At 40.8% G+C, this 17,420-nt stretch overlaps 1 protein-coding gene across 2 annotated transcripts in view; it reads right to left on the bottom strand.

Moving 5' to 3' along the window:
• dnajb6b (DnaJ heat shock protein family (Hsp40) member B6b) overlaps window positions 1–17,420 on the bottom strand; it is an 82,671-nt gene that overhangs the window by 43,859 nt on the left and 21,392 nt on the right. For both annotated transcript variants that reach the window (XM_078424899.1, XM_078424908.1), the window contains exons 3-5: window positions 6,983–7,092; window positions 5,051–5,113; window positions 1,298–1,402 (exon numbers count right to left, since the gene is read on the bottom strand). In XM_078424899.1, the coding sequence (XP_078281025.1) occupies window positions 1,298–1,402; window positions 5,051–5,113; window positions 6,983–7,092 (278 nt within the window). The remainder of the gene's footprint in view (window positions 1–1,297; window positions 1,403–5,050; window positions 5,114–6,982; window positions 7,093–17,420) is intronic.

The raw sequence follows: 17,420 nt of genomic DNA, 5'->3' as shown, positions 1-17,420 counted from the left end.
ACCTCGAATTGTCAGTCCTATAGCCAAGGTTATATCAAAATGTAATTGGGCAAGGAATTATAGCCAAGGAATTATATCGAGCAGCAAGAGATAATAAATTTTCATTTCTGGATAGTGTATAATTTGATAGGACGAGGGGATAGCAAAGAATCACACTGTGTCTTAGATGACATCACAAATGAAAGGATGGCAGGTAGAGTACAAATATGGGGAACTGTTGCCCACTTCAGAAGGAAGAATATAAAGGCAATCAAGTGTGGCAAAGTTAATGAAACTTGGAGTTCAAGGTCCTTATAAAAGACAAAGTTGACAGCAAGTAAAATGGAAAAGAAAATGGAAAGTTGGCCTATTGCTTAAGGTCTTAGGAAGACTACACCTGAAGCACTGAAAATAGTTGCGTTATTAAGGATATACTTGTCGAGAAACCAGTGCAGAAAAGATAAATGAAAGTAATCTTATTGAAACAAAAGATCCTGAGGATAATGCGCAGGGTAGACATTTTGCTGGTGGGAGAATATGGGACAAGGGATTGAGACACAACATAACAATCACCTATCAACACTGAGAATGAATTTATTCCCTCAAAGGTTTGTGGAATTCTCTATAACATAGCTGGGTACTTTTTTGTCATAAATGAGAATTACAGCTGGGATAATGAGGGAATCGAGAAATTTGGGTCATCTATCCAGAGAGCAACCTAAAGTCAAGAACCAGAACAAAATGTATTGAATTCCATCCCAGGTTCACAGGACTGCATAACATACCAATGCTCCTATTTTTTAGGTAAAGAAAATGATGCTCGCACATCAGAAGATCATTACAAACCAGTTAGGCAATCCAGCTGTACAAAATACATTTGATAAAACTTTCAAGTATAGTTCCAAATGTTCCAATGAAAGTTACAAAAATTTCAAACACATTTAAACATGAACAAAATGAATAGAATTTATGCACAAATAGATAATCATTCATCAGTAAAATATTTTATCTGTTAAGCAAATTCCATGCACACGATCAGGTACCAGAATTGTCTACAATTAGAAATTAGTTAACTCATTCTAACACAAATCTTACAAATAATGCCAAGTCTAAAGGGCAAGAATTAGGTTAAGAATTACAAGTCATTCTTTTTAATTTAGAAAGAAGTTTTTCACCATTTTACAACTACTCTCTTAAGAGACTAAATAAAATACTCAACTTTAATCACTTACTCTGGGAAATCTTGCCCTCAATATTCAAATATATATGCACGTTGTAACACTTGCACTGCAAAGATTCATGCTGATAAATAACTTACTGAAGAAATCTGCAAAGGGATCTCTTCCTCCAAAGAATTCCCTGAAAACATCTTCAGGATTGCGGAATGTGAAGCCAAAGTCAAAGCCTTCACCATAGCGACCACCTGCATTATTTTTTAGGATAGAAGGTAAATGAAAGGATAGGAAATAGATTATATCACTTCATGTATTAAACATTAATCACTAACTATTTATATTGCTATTCTGTTCAATCGGTTAAATAACCATTTGAACTTAAATTTCAACGTTTTCATAGATTTAAAAAATATTGTTCTACTTCATGCATAGTTTTAAATATGATAAACCACAAGGAAAAAGGTTGAAATAGTTAATAAAACAGTACACTTCAGCATGAAGAAACATATCCAAAATACAACGATGTTTGGCTGATATTTGTGATTGGGCTTTCAAAAGGTGTTAAAAGCAAGCACTGGTTGGGAGAAAAGGTTTCAATTCTTTTTGCTTATGCTGGAGAGAAAACACAGCACATTAAGCAGCATTATTGTTAAAATAAAAGGAAAATGCTTTAAAAACAGCTTGATATCCAGCACAAAATGGCAGATAGCTGCAAGTTTAAAATTGCTTGTATTTATACTGGAGCACTTGGTCCCTAATCTTACAAGAGACCAACATAAAATTTAGTCTTTTCAGCAAAATGATGAACTTAAATAAAATCAATTCTTCAAATGCTGGCATATCCAAGTATCATGAAGCAAGACAAATAAGGGAAAAAAACACCCACAAAGCCTCAGTGTTTTTCAATTGCTAGCTGCAGGAGGATGTGTTCAGCATTGCTATAAACTGATTGAGTAAGCAGAACAAATCAGATTGACGAATTCTGACAAACTGCAAACTAGTATGTGAAAAAATAACATTATTTAGTCAAATCCAGATGATTGGGATATGCACCAGATCGATACAAAAGTTAAAGTTCGTAGTTTTTTAAATTTTAAGAAAATGTAAATTCTCAATCATCTTTTTTATTCAATATGTCAATATTTTACATTTTCTTTAATAACAATTGCACATGTAAGATTTGAGAAGTTTTCCCTCATTCTGCAATCAACACCAAACCAAAGAGCTGCAGTTTGGACATTTTAAACGGGAGACTGGGGCTGATAGCAGAGAAAGGCTGCGGTCAGTTTACCAAGGGATGTCACAATCTGTGGGTCCTAAGATGGCTGCAGGACCTCGTGACCAGCCACAAAAGTAAAAACCTTACAGCCCAGTCTCTAGGTTTCTGCAAAGCCACGGCCAGAACAATGGATGGGTATTGGCCATGCAGAAACCTGCGAAACCAGGTCGAATTCCAGACACTGGGGGGCTGACATCAGCATACTCACAATGCCCCAAGCCGACCTACACAGTTAATCTCGTTAAGGGGGCACAATAGCCCATAGAAAACTACCTGGTAGGTGATGGGAAACCAGTTAAACCCATCACCTCGCAACGAAATACCAATTAACACCGTCTGGCCATCCCCGGTACCCCCGGACATAAGCGCAGATCAGAGAGAAAACTCAATACATATCTTTTAAACAAAGAGATCCCGAGATCTGGCGGGAGATAGGACGGGTCAGAATAGTATAACTGGCCACGACTTTTGGGTTTTAAAGTCAAGAAGAAATACTGCAAGAAGAAATACGGCAAGAAGAAGCGAAGTGCAAGAGAGAGGAACCGGCACGCAACTCGAGAAGAAATACTGCAAGAAAACCTGCAAGGAACGCAAGAAACGGAAGGAAGAAACTCAGGGGACAAGCACGACCCTCACGGAAAGCAGCGGAGAAGCAGCACGAACAGCCAGTAACCCCAGTAATAGCCCCATGGTGAGCATGTACCCCGATCCTGCATATCCTGGACCTAGTTTATAGAGGGGAGGGTGGTTTGAATAAACGTGGGTGTGTAAAGGAATATGTGTTGGCCAATTTTGCGATGTGTCGTACGTTCCCCATCTTACAGCCAAGAAATGTCTAGTAGAACTGTGTCTAAGTATTCGTGTAGTGATGCATATGTCGTTTAGAACTGTGTCTAAGTATTCGTGTGGTTATGCATATGTCGTTTAGAACTGTGTCTAAGTATTCGTGTAGTTGTGCATATGCCTAATAGAACTGTGTATAAGTATTCATGGACAATAGTCCCAAGCGCTCAATAAAAGCCTTTTCCATTTAAACCCTGGTCTTCAAATCTGGTCTGGTTGAATTTTTCTGCACTATAAACGCTCCTGCATCTAAGTCCAGTGTCTAGAACCGTAGGGGGTGAGTGGGTCGAACCACTCACGGGAACCAGTGTGCGCGGCCTGGTCAAGGGATCAGAGCAAGGCACGGGGACCTTAGATCGGGCGAAAGCTCGGCGCAGAAACCCCTTACACACAAGCAGTATTGATGCAAAGTTGTTAAGATATTGGACCAGCCACAACTCAGTCATTGATTCAGGGATAAGAGTCTGAATCCCATCGATGCATCCAAGTATTTACATTTTCCCTAAATTTAAAAAAAGAGGTTCAAGAAGAGTGACACAAGATTAGCAAATTATTGTAAATTTCCTTACTAATTGACCTAAAGGGAAATAAATTTTCAATTCTCAATTGACCTGGCCTTTAAACAACTCCAAACCCACCAGTGCTTGATTTTTACCTGCCTCTCACCTTAGGAGCAATGCGGGAAATGCATTAAATGCTGCACTGTCAGCAACATTAACACCCATAAATAAAAATAACTCAACTGTTGATCCACCAATTCTGCTTCGGCTGCCGCAATTAAGACTGACAGCATTCGTTGCAGAGCAGCAAGAAACAACTTGATTCAACTTCAAGATACCTATACATAACTGTACGCTTAAGCATTCCAAAGATTCCTGGCAGAATTACTCCATTTTAGTGGTGAATGCCGACAAAAAATGAAAACTCTGGCCAATACCTTAAAAGTAGCTTGTATTTAGAGCCATTACTCAATGCACTCTAACTTCATCAGATTTATTGTTACAGTATCAAACTGAAATGGAAACTTTCCTTCTCTCAATCAAAATCTACAGTGATCTATGAAACGTGAAGAAACTATTACTAGTGATCTATTTAATTTGGAGCCAGGAAAGATCTAAAAACCATTTTTTAAAGTACTGTAATCTGTAAGATTCAGCCAATATCATTAAGATCAATTGCATAAATGTTTACTTATTGTTGGTTGCAGGGTTGGGGTTGGAGGGAGGTGACCGTTATCTCCAAATCAGTGTTGAACTCTCATGCATGACGCAAATAAAATAAATGGTAGGTTATGACACGGATGGTTACGCACTATCCTTGCTACCATCTCTTTTCCCGCTTTACTTTCCAACACGAATTGAAAAAAAAGTTCAAAAATGCCCATGAAGGCTTCAAATCATTGAACAACTGCACCATGGTTCAGTGGTTTCTGCACCAAAAATTAGTGCATCCCATCTGGAAGGAATACCAGCATTTACTTACCACGAGACCACAAAAATCTTACATTCAAGTAAATTAATTTTTAGACTAGAATTCAAATTAAAATGCAAGTGCAAACTCATTCTTTCATATTTGAATTGCAATAAGATTTAATTTCTACATTTATCCAACATTTTCCTCCCCCACTTTCAATTTCTGAAAATCCTGGCCAAGAATGAAGCTATTCCAACAGGACAAATAGCAACATTTTCAATACATACTGATTTCAGTACCATGTAAAACACCTGGCAACATAATGATTTGTTAATGATTTCAACTAGGGCTGCTGGCTTACCTCCACCACCGGAATTACTTAAGCCTTCTTTCCCATATCGATCATAGATATCACGTTTTGAAGCTGTGTTAAGAAAAATAGTTTTAGTATTGTAAATACAATGTTTTTAATTTATCAAAATTTTAAACAAGTGAATTTTTTTGCAAGCTGTCAATTATTGCTATATTATTACATTAACACTCATTGTATTTAAATGAAGCAACAGGCTTACTTTGCTGGCTGTAGCCAATGATTCTGCAAGAAACCACTGTTTAGGCATTCAAATGGGTCCCGTATTCACGCATGAATGTCGAGAACCTGGAACTTACTGATAGATGGTGCCACAACTGTCACAATGCTCTGCTGCAGGACATGTAGTCCATCAACGGGGTCTGGCATTGCTAAGATTTCACACTTTATGCTTGGGAAAATCACCACCCAGACACTATGCCAGCTTAAACCTGACAAAGGATCCGAGACCCTTTTAATTCATTGGGGACGCTTGGCCTGGAAAATAGGAGACAAATGGGAAGGTTTATGTTCAATTGTTTTGCTTTTTTTAAAAAAATGGTTTTAATTATTTGCAGATGTGGTTGCATGTTTTTGGTTTAATTAAAATTGAAGTTTCCAGTGTGTCTGGATGTCAGACCTTTAAAAACAACCCATAGTTGCCAAAGCTTCCCACCCCTCAATCTCCACCCCCACCAACATTCCATGGGCAGGCCTTCTAATTGCATTATTCAAGATCTTGTTGCTGTTCATGACCTTCACCCTGCCACTCGATTGTACAGAGAGCTAACAGGATTAGCCCTCTGCAACCAATTCAGTAAGAGGGACAATAGAAGACTAGCTTTGCATTGGACAAGATGTAGCAATATCTAGCCACAGTGGTATTTGGGTTCTGACATGCAGAAATATTCTAAGATCATGAAGAATAGGCCATTTGGGCCCTCACGTCATCTTCACAATTCAATGCAATCATGACTGATCCAACATTCCTCTTTTCTGCCTTTCCCCCCATAACTCGATTCCTTTACAGATTAGAAACCTATTTATGCCAGGACTCTGCCCCAAGGAGTCGTAAAACCCATCTCAACTGTCTTAATGGGTAACCCCATATTCTGATACAATGCTTTCTGATTCTAGACTCCCATTAAAGAAAACAAACTGAAAGAACATGTAATCACAGGCAACAATAATAGTCTATCAAAGATGAAGAAAGTTACCTGCGAAAGCTTGAAAATGCTGCACATTTCGACAGCGATACAAGGTATGGGTATAGTGGTCTTTTGGAGAGCTGCAAACTATGGTTGAAGTGACATTGCTGGCCAACTAATTGGTAGGAGCCACAATAGAAGGGACACCAGTCTTTGTTCATTTGGGAGCACAGACAAGCTTCTTTAAACATTGCAGAATATTGTTGTATCATGACATTCAAGATCAAAAATAATTTATCTTGCTGCCAAAGCTTTGAACATTTCCAAATGTTTTCATTTGAAATTCAGAAGATTTTACAGATGTTACTTTCATTCAAGGGTACAATATAATTTTTAAAAAAAACTAATTTTAACCACAAATAAATGGAATCCTTCCATGTTATTATTTGACCTTAAATCAAATATTTTCAATGACTCTCGTTAAAGCAGTGCTGGGGGTACACAGGGGGTCAGGTAGCATCTGTGGAGGCATGAACAGACAACATTTCGGGTCGGGACCCTTCATTAGACTGAACAGAGTTTAACATCTGCAGTTTCTTACTTTTCAACTTCTAATAAATCATAGTCCAAATTACACCACATTGTTCTTGGTTAAGTATTTCATTCTTAATAATGGAATGGAATACTTTATTGTCACATGGGACTAGGTACAGCAAAATTCTTTGCTGGCATATCCAATGTATACAAATAGAAGCCACCTGTGGCGTTGACAAAATTACAAAGCACTAAAACTTACAATCAGAAAGAACTTCATAGGCTTCTGAAAGTTGTTTAAATTTTGCTTCAGCCTCTTCCTTGTGGTCAAGATTCTTATCAGGGTGCCATTTCAGTGCCATTTTGCGATATCTATTGAAAAATGTGTGCAATTTTTAACTTTAAAAATACTAAACATTGTCATTAAGCGTCTACACAGTCTAAACATAATTTGTCGTAAAGGGTCTATGCATAATAGACTTTGCAGTCAACATACAACTTAACTAGTAGATAAATAAAATGCACCGCACACAATATTAGGACACAAATTTGTCTAAAACAGTAGAAAACCTGTATTAGTTGTCTTCTACTGCAATAGCGAATTCTTAGAATGCATTACACAATTTTCAGTTGGGAAATAAGCGAATGCTTAAATTCGCTAATGACTGAAATTACCATAACTCAAGTAGCTCAGCTGTTGCAATGAATAATTTCCAGTAAGGTAACTTGCATTGGTGACTCAGCAATGCAATTTTACTATACTGTTATTGCCACCTTTTATGACAGATGTTTACTAGAAAATCCAGCAATTTAGCAATACCCATTAGAATTTTGATTGCTCTAATCAACAATGCTGCTAAAGTAGATACAATGCCCATAATGTATGGGACAAAGACTCATCATTTATTAATTTGCCTCTGTACTCCACAATTTGAGATTTGTAATAGGAAAAAAAATCGCATGTGTTTAAAGTGCACATTGTCAGATTTTAATGGCCATTTTTATACATTTTGGTTTCATCATGTAGAAATTACATCAGTGTTGATTCCTAGTCCCCCCATTTCAGGGCACCATAATGTTTGGGACACAGCAATGTCATGGAAATGAAAGTAGTCATGTTTAGTATTTTGTTGTATATCCTTCGCATACAATGACTGCTTGAAGTCTGCGATTTATAGACATCACCAGTGGCTGGGTGTTCTCTCTGGTGATGCTCTGCCAGACCAGTATTGCAGCCATCTTTAGCTTATGCTTGTTTTGGGGCTAGTCCCCCTCAGTTTTCTCTTCAGCAAATAAAAGGCATGCTCAATTGGGTTCAAATCGGGTGATTGACTTGGCCACTCAAGAATTGACATTTTTTTAGCTTTAAAAACCCCTTTGCTGCTTTAGCAGTATGTTTAGGATCATTGTCTTGCTGTAGAATGAACCGCCGGACAATGAGTTTTGAGGCATTTGTTTGAACGAGCTGATAGGATGTGTCTATACACTTCAGAATTCATTATGCTACAACCATCAGCAGTTGTATCATTAATGAAGATAAATGATCCAGTACCTTCAGCAGCCATACATGCCCAGGCCATAACACCCCCACCACCATGTTTCACAGATGAGGTGTATTGCTTTGGATCTTCGGCAGTTCCTTCTTTCCTCCATACTTTGCTCTTGCCATCAATCTGATACAAGTTAATCTTCGTTCTATCCGTCCACAAGACCTTTTTACAGAACTGTGGTTGCTCTTTTATGTACTTCTTGGCAAACTGTAACCTGGCCATCCTATTTTTGCGGCTAACCAGTGGTTTGCATCTTGTCGTGTAGCCTCTGTATTTCTGTTCATGAAGTCTTCTGCGGACAGTGGTCATTGACAAATCCACACCCAACCCCTGAAGAGTGTTTCTGATCTGTCGGACAGGTGTCTGGGGATTTTTCTTTATTATAGAGAGATTTTTTCTGTCATCAGCTGTGGAGGTCTTCCTTGGCCTGCCAGTCCCTTTGCAATTAGTAAGCTCACCAGTGCACTCTTTTTTTCTTAATGATGTTCCAAACAGTTGATTTTGGTAAGCCTAAGCTTTGGCTGATGTTTTATTATTGTTTCTCAGTCTCATAATGGCTTATTTGAGTTTGATTGGCACAACTTTGGTCCTCACGTTAATAAACAGCAAAAAAAGTTTCCAAAGGTAATGGAAAGAGTGGAGGAAAGACTAGGTGCTGAGAGCTCTCTTCTACCTGCATTAAGAGGGCAATTAAACACACCTGAGCAATTATAAACACCCGTGAAGCCATGTGTCCCAAATTTTTCTGGTGCCCTGAAATGGGGGGGACGGGGACAAATCTCAAATTGTGGGGCACAGAAGCAAATAAATAAATTATGGGTCTTTGTCCCAAACATTATGGAGGGCATTGTATTTTGTTGCTGGATGGCACAGTTAATTGCAGTTGCATGTAGTACAACTCAGCAGAGTTGTTACATCTACCAATACTGTTACATCTACCAATCTGGTTTAACCAAAAGTACTCCGAATACCAAACTTGACAATGTTTGCTTTGGGGCTTTGGTCTGGCTGCAATAAAAAGGCGAATGAATAAATAGCAGTTCACAATGATTGGCAACGGAAACTAGTTAATAGTAAAAAACAACTCTAGTAAATTTAATTCTGCTTTGTGATAACATAAAAAATGCTAAGATTTCTACAACATGACAAAATGTTGGCCAGTTGCCCTGCACAAGACAAGACATGTCTTTCAAGTAAACCAAACACATAAAAGAATGGAATTCAGTGTATAGAGAAGCAGGACTAAAATAAGTACAATTTCTACATTTTTGAATGCAACAACCTGCTTTTATACTTTCAAGCAGAATCTCAGCAAATCTGAAAACCATAATCAGTTACAGGAGCAATACAAAGAGACTAATTACTCTAACAAGAACAGCCGGAAAGGAATGGGAACGACCAATGCTAGGTTGAGGGAAAGAAGAATGAGTCATTTGTTCTAATAAGAATTTTGATTGATGCTCCCTGTCAAAAGGGAATTGCAATGTTCGGCATGGCTCTTGCAGCTGGAGTAAATGGAATGTTACTTTGCAAGATCTAGATAACTAATATCACAATACAATTTGTTTTTCAATTATTATGGAAACTTAACCCCACTTCAGCAAAGTTCAATGATTTAAGGGAATTGACATTGGTAGAATGGAAATGTTGACAATGGGTTCTCTTAGAGAAAGGGAAGGTAGTTTACATTCTTGCACATTCAGGCACATTCTTGAAGGAAAAAAGGTTGGGGGGGAAAAGGTGAAACCCACCTTGCACATTTAGGCTTCAAATAGGTTCTCATCTCACTAGGCAAGAATAGATTCTGTTTTTATCACCAACCTACATATTCCAAATATTCTTCTCCAACTTCTGCCACCAACATGTCATCACCAGACATATCTTCCCTTTCAGCATTCTTGAAGACCTCCTCTACAATTTGTGTTTCTTCATTTGTTTATATCCACCAAAATTCCCTCACTTTCTCTTGGAGGTTTCACATGAGCTGCAGGAAATAGGGATATCACACCTATTACATCTTCACTTCCCCAGATATATAGGAGTCGACACCTGGAACAGCGGAGGTGGTGCAAGTGAACCTCTGCCTCACCTGAAAAGACGGTCGGGGTTCTTGGACGGAGTCGAGGGGGGAGGTAAAGGGACAGGTGTTGCATCTCCTGCGGTTGCAGGGGAAAGTACCTGCGGAGGGTGATGGTTTGGGTGGGAAGGGACGAGTTGACCAGGCAGTTGCGGAGGGAACGGTCTCTGGGGAAAGCAGAAAGGGGTGGAGATGGGAAGATGTGGCTAATAATGAGATCCCGTTGGAGGTGGCGAAAATGTCAGGATTATGTGCTGTATGCGACGGCTGATGGGGTGGAAGGTAGACAAGGGGATCTCTGTCCTCGTTACAAATGGGGGGAAGGGGCGCAAGAACGGAGCTGCGGGTTATCAAGGAGACCCTAGTGAGAGCCTCATCTATAATGGAAGAGGGGAACCCCCATTCCCTAAAGAATGAGAACATCTTCGATGACCTAGTATGGTCTACCATCAATTCAGGCAGAACGGCTGGGAATAACCACTGGAAAGATCATTTCAAAGACTCGCCTACCTTAGCCATGTCAAATTATGATGTTTGCACCCTGTACTGACTGTACAAATGATTAGTGAGTTGTACCTCACAAAAAAGAAACAAAAAACCTTGGGAACAATGATATCCCTACAGACATTCTAAAATTGAGCAGGGAAGTGCTCTCACCACAAATTCACACAGAATTTCATTGTCTACATCTGGGAAGACTATGATATGTCACGGTATAACACATTCAAGAAAGGAGACAAGTCTCATTGTGGCAACAATACACAAATCTCCCTACTGTTAGCCAGAGAAAAAGCATCACCAAGTCCTTATTAATACCAACATCCAACAGAAAAACAAATTCCCCTCAAATCTGGTTATCCACAGAATTTGCCACCACCTTTCACTTGTTTTCTGATGGCATGCAAGCAATGACCTTAATGAATTAGCCAAATAATAGTGCCAATCCCAAACAGGATTGCATGAATGGAGAAACAACAGAATGCAGATGTTGGTTTACAAAAAAAGACAAAGTGCCGGAGAACTCAGCGGGTTAAGTAGCATCTCTGGAGAAAATAGATGAATGACATATTGAGTGGGGATCCTTCTTCAGGCTGACTGTGGTGGGGAGAGAAAGCTGGAGAAGACAGGCAGGACAAAGCCTGGATACAGCTGAGGGAGATTTGCTGGTGGTTGGATGTCCAGAGATGAAAAGATAAAAAGGTGACAGACAAGGACAGAAGAGTTGAATATTATGAAGCCAGAGGGAGAAATATGGGTGAAAAGGAGAAATGGGTGAGTTTGTAGCTCAATTACCTAAAATTGGAGAATTCAAGGTTCATACTGTTGGGTGTAAGCTATCCAAGCGAAATACATAGTGGTAGACAGAAAGATAAGTATGGGAATGAGATGGGGAGTTAAAATGGTTAGCAACCAGAAGATGCAACAGGCCTCGACAAACCAAGCGCGTGTTCGGCGAAACTGTCACTAAATCTAAGCTTGATCTTGCTGATGTAAAGGAGGCCACATCAGGAACACCAAATGCAGCAGATGAAGTGGAAGGACACGTGTTCCATCTCCTAGAGTTGCAGGGGAAAGTAACTTGGGAGGGAGTGGTTTGTGTGTGAAGGGATGAATGAACCAAGCAGTTGCTGAAAGAGTGGTATCTGTTGAAGTGGGAAGGGGTGGTGATGGAAAGAGGTGTCTGGTCGTGGGATCACATTGAAAGTGGTGGAAATGTCAGAGAGTGAATATTAATGCCTCAGCTCATTTACAACCTCTCGTCACCTACAAAAATCCTGTGGGAGAGGAGCTACCACATAGACTAATGGGGAACAGGGAAAACTAAAAGCCAGAACTAAGTTCACCCAAATCTTAGTAGTCAAGCTGCAGTATGCAGATGATGTCTCTATTTGAATGCCTTCACAGATCTAACTCCAACAACAAAATATTGCTTCCTCATTGGTAAGAGAAAGCACGAACCAGCTGACCTAATTGCAGAGCATCTGAGCCATGTTCACAATGCAAAGCCCCAAGCCCCCAGGTGCATGCCATTTCAATTTCCTTTTCCACATCAACTTGTACCCTGTCCATCCTTAGCTTTCTTCAAAGTCAGGGTGACAACAAACTAGAGGAACAATATCTCGTATTCCACACAAGGCGTCAAAAACTCAAATAGTATGAAGACTGAATTTTCTAATTTCAGGTAATGCTCCCCTCCATTTGAAATGTTCTCTCTCCTTCCAATTCTCCACCAGTACTTTGACTTTTTTGTCCCCTTTGCCCTACTGGCTCCATAAGCCCACCATTCTACGCCTCCTTGGTTCACCAATCACCACTTCCATTCTCTTTCCACTAGTTACCTCCCCTCTCCACTCAGTCCTGACGCAGGGCTTTGACCATTCCTTTCTACCCACAGATGTTGCTTGACCCACTGAGTTTGTCCAATATTGTTTGTTGCTCCTATTTGAATCTATTCCTATTGTACAACAATAGCCACCAAATAATAAAGACGCAGCCCAAACCCCTGGAAACCATGGACTGCGTATAACATCTTAGAAGTCACTTTTCAGAGAAGGCAGGCACTATGAAATTCATTGCCTTCAATGAGCTAGTACAAATGAGGGAAAGGATATTTCTTCGACAAACACATCCTTCGACAAACACATCAAACACATCACCAAGACAGCCTTCCACCTCAAAAACATCGCCCGTCTCCGTCCATCCCTCTCCTCCACAGCTGCAGAAACCCTCATCCACGCCTTCATCACCTCCCGTCTGGACTACTGCAACAGCCTCCTCTATGGTTCACCCTCAAAAATCATCAATAAACTCCAATACATCCAAAACTCCGCTGCCCGTCTACTCACCCACTCCCCGATCCGTGACCATATCACCCCCGTCCTTTACAAGCTCCACTGGCTCCCCATCACCCAGAGAATCCAGTACAAAATCCTCCTCATGACCTACAAAGCCCTCCATAACCTGGCTCCATCCTACCTATTGTTGGACTGTTTTTGGGGGTTTTGGGGTTGTGTGATTTGAATGCCTATTTAATGCTTTTATTGTTGGACTGTGTTTTTGGGGGTTTTTGGGGTTGGGTAATTTGGGTGCCTGTTTAGTGCTTTTATTGTTGGACTGTTTTTTGGGGGTGTAATGCTTTTGTTGTTGGACTGTGGGTGATTGAATTAACATTTTGTTCAAGATGGCCACGCCGTTGTGTTTGGCTGCCTGCCACTGTATGTTTCTTTTTTTTCCTAGTCAGATGTGCAGCACTTTGGTCAACGTGGGTTGTTTTTAAATGTGCTATACAAATAAATTGACTTGACTTGACTACCTGACTGACCTCCTCCACAGACATACTCCCACCCGCACCCTCCGCTCTGCTGCTGCTAACCTCCTGTCCCCCCCATCCGGACCAAACTCAGATCCTGGGGGGACAGGGCTTTCTCCATCGCTGCTCCCACTCTGGAACTCACTACCCCAAACCGTCAGAGACTCCTCCTCACTCACCACATTCAAAACATCGCTGAAGTCTCACCTGTTCAGCACTGCCTTCAACCACTGACCATCACCTCACCTTCTTTTTCCTTTTCTGTTCGTTTACTTATTTATCTATTTATTTTCTTCTCTATGTTTTAGTAAACCCTGTAAAGCGTCTTTAAGTGTTAGAAAAGCGCTATATAAATGTAATGCATTATTATTATTATTATTTCAGACCACTGATGTGATACAAACCTCATGATCAACCAAACAGTAGTAATACCTACCCTACTGCACGCTTCTGAATTACCTATCGCAACCCCTTCAAGATACTCAAGATATTACCATTTTAACTCCATATGTCACATTACGTCCTTCAGCATATTAAAATTTTCCCTTCATCGTCATCCAGGAACTTCCGATGCTGGGAAATACGATACCCATTTACAATTTTACTTGCCAAGCTTAAAGACCAATTATCCAGTTTGATCCTCCCTCATCCACACAAGTTGGTCCGCTATGGAATTATATTTTGACAATGAGTATTAAGTGGAAGTGGATGGATTTCTCTCAAAATAGGCTCTCCCTTAGAAAGACATGGATCATCCAAGTAGAACCAGAATTGGCTTGCTCATTGAAGTTAATTGGATGACTTAAGTTATAGAGTGTGGAGAAAATGCAACTACAACACTAGGGATAAATCGTAACAACTGGTAGAGGCTGATAAAATGAAAATATTTAACTGAAAAAATGTGTAAGAAGGAACTGCAGATGCTGGTTTAAACCGAAGATAGACACAAAAAGCAGCAGTAACTCAGCGGGACAGGCAGCATCTCTGGAGAAGTTTCGGGTAGACCCTTCTTCAGACTGAATAAATGTCTTGGCTTTGGTTTAACGAAATACACTGATGAGCCAAAACATTATGACCATTACATTAGCAGCAGATCCTTCAAGTCCTGTAAGTTACGAGGTGGAGCCGCCGTGGATCTGACTCGTCAAAGCACATCCCACAGATGCTCAATCGTATTGAGATCTGGAGAATTGAGGCCAGGGCAACACCGTGAACACTTCATCATGTTCGTCAAACCATTCCCAAACAATGTGTGCAGTGTGGCAGGACACATTATCCTGCTGAAAGAGGCCACTGCCATTAGGGAATACCATTGCCATGAAGGGGTTACCTGGTCTGCAACGATGTTTAGGTAGATGACACGTGTCAAATTGACGTCCACATGAATGGCCGGACCTAGGGTTTCCCTGCAAACCATTGCCCAGAGCATCACACTCCCTCCACCGGCTTGTCTTCCCACAGTGCATCCTGGTGCCATCACTTCCCCAGGTAAATGGCGCACACGTACACGGCCATCCACGTGATCTAAAAGAAATCGGGATTCATCGGACCAGGCAACCTTATTCCACTGCTCCAAGGTCCAGATCCGACGCTCGCATGCCCAATGTTGGTGCTTTCGGCGGTGGACAGGGGTCATCATGGGCACTCTGACCAGTCTGCGGCTACGCAGCCCCATACGCAGCAGGGTGTGATGCACTGTGTATTTGACACATTCCTCCCGTGAAGGTTTCTGTGACATGTGCTGCAGTAGACCTTCTGTAAGTTCGGACCAGACAGGATAGCCTTCGTTCCCCTCGTGCATCGATGAGCCTTGGACGCCCAACACCCTGTCACCGGTTTGTGGTTTGTCCTCCTCGGACCACTGTCGGTAGGTACTCACCACCGCTGACCGGGAGCACCCCACAAGCCTTGCCATTTCAGAGATGCTGACCCAGTCGTCTGGCCATAACAATTTGGACCGTGTCAAAATCGCTCAGGTCTTTACTCCTGCCCATTTCTCCTGCATCCAACACATCAACCTCAAGAACTGACTGTTCACTTGCTGCCTAATACATCCCACCCCCTTGAAGGGTGCTATTGTAACAAGATAATCTATGTTATTCACTTCACCTGTCAGTGGTCATAATGTTTTGGCTCATCGGTGTATTGGAGCAAGCAATCTGAGCAAGAAATCTAAAGGGTAAGCAAGCAACGTTTTCACCTTGGCACAAAATGCTCTAGTAACCCAGCGGGTCAGGCAACATCCCTGGAGAAAAAGGAATAGGTGACGTTTCGGGTAGAGACCCTTTATCAGCCAGTCAGGGTGGGGACACTTGAGGCATCACTTTACCTCTAGCGTCCCCATCCCTGACACAGTCTGATGAAGAGTCTCGACCTGAAATGTCACCTATTCCTTTTTTTACCAGAGATGCTACCTGACCCGCTGAGTTACTCCAGCATATTGTTTCTATCTTCAGTGTAAACCAGCATCTGCAGTTCCTTCTTACATGTTTTCACTTAGCAGTCAGACTCTGTAGATCTATTTCAAAGACAAGATACGAAACCTTGCTGGACAGTTCCTGGTATACCTTCAGCCAACTGGCAGACCAAATAAAATCAATGGAGTTGTATGATGCACATGTAATTTTTTTTTAAAACACCATTCTAGTAACCAGAGAATCAAGTTTTATTAATGAAATGAAACTTATGAAAACAATATTTTGGATTTCACAGCACTTCGATGGGGTCTTGGCAAAATCCAATTTACAGGTAAAGGAGAAAACAAAAGACTAACACAGCCAAATGGGTTGATACAACTCAACTACCAAAGGAACTGCCTCACAGCAATCAGGGTAATCAGGGTTTAATTCTGACATCAGCGCTAACTGTGGATTTTGCACATTCCCCTGGACTCTGGGTTTCCTCCAGGTGCTCCAGTTTCCTTTCATATCTCAGAAATGTGATGTCTCATTAGTTAAACGCCACTCTAAATTACCCCTAGTGCAGGAAGGGTAGAATCTACATGGTAGTTTATGGGAGTGCAGGATAAATAAAATAGGTCAAGAATTAGCACAAATAACAGGAGGTTGATACGGACTCTGACCAGAGGGCCAGTTTCCATGCTGCACGTCTCTGAATCCAAACATAGATTCATATGGATTAACATGGCACAATACTGATTTCAGTCAATATGTGTCATCATGGTTAACATTAAGGTCACAATTGCTGCAGTAGAAAAATAACACTGTCCAGGGTCAGCTATACCGCTGAATGTTTTGTTTTTTATTCTTTCATGTTGCTGAAAGCTGATAATGTATCAAATGAAAAAAAGTACACCAGCACAAAATTCAGAGAAAGAAATGGAAGCAAATGGTTAGTAGCAAAAGACTGCTCTACCTGGTATAACACAATAATCAGTGCTGGGACCCTTGATGTTTGTGATGTGCTTTAACTTAGATAATATAATAGGTGTGATTGGTAAGTTTGCAGATAACATAAATTTATGTTGTTGTAGACAGTGAGAACACTCGACTGAGACTACAGTATGATATTGACATGGGCAATGATGCATTTGGGAAGGTAAAATAACTGTAGGAACGACAGTGAATTGCAGGCCCCTAAGAAAATGAACAGCAGGACCTTGAGCTTCATGTTCAGTCTCCTGAAGATGGCAGCAAGACGAAGGAGCTAGTTGTCGACTTTGGGAGTTTGTTGGAGTACATGCCCCAATCAGCATCAATGGTACCGAAGTGAAAATAGTTACAAGCCTCAGGTTCCTTGGTGT

This window comes from Rhinoraja longicauda, chromosome 2 (assembly GCF_053455715.1).
Source record: "Rhinoraja longicauda isolate Sanriku21f chromosome 2, sRhiLon1.1, whole genome shotgun sequence".
Taxonomy (NCBI): domain Eukaryota; kingdom Metazoa; phylum Chordata; class Chondrichthyes; order Rajiformes; family Arhynchobatidae; genus Rhinoraja; species Rhinoraja longicauda.
This window is presented reverse-complemented; position numbering and strand designations above follow the sequence as displayed.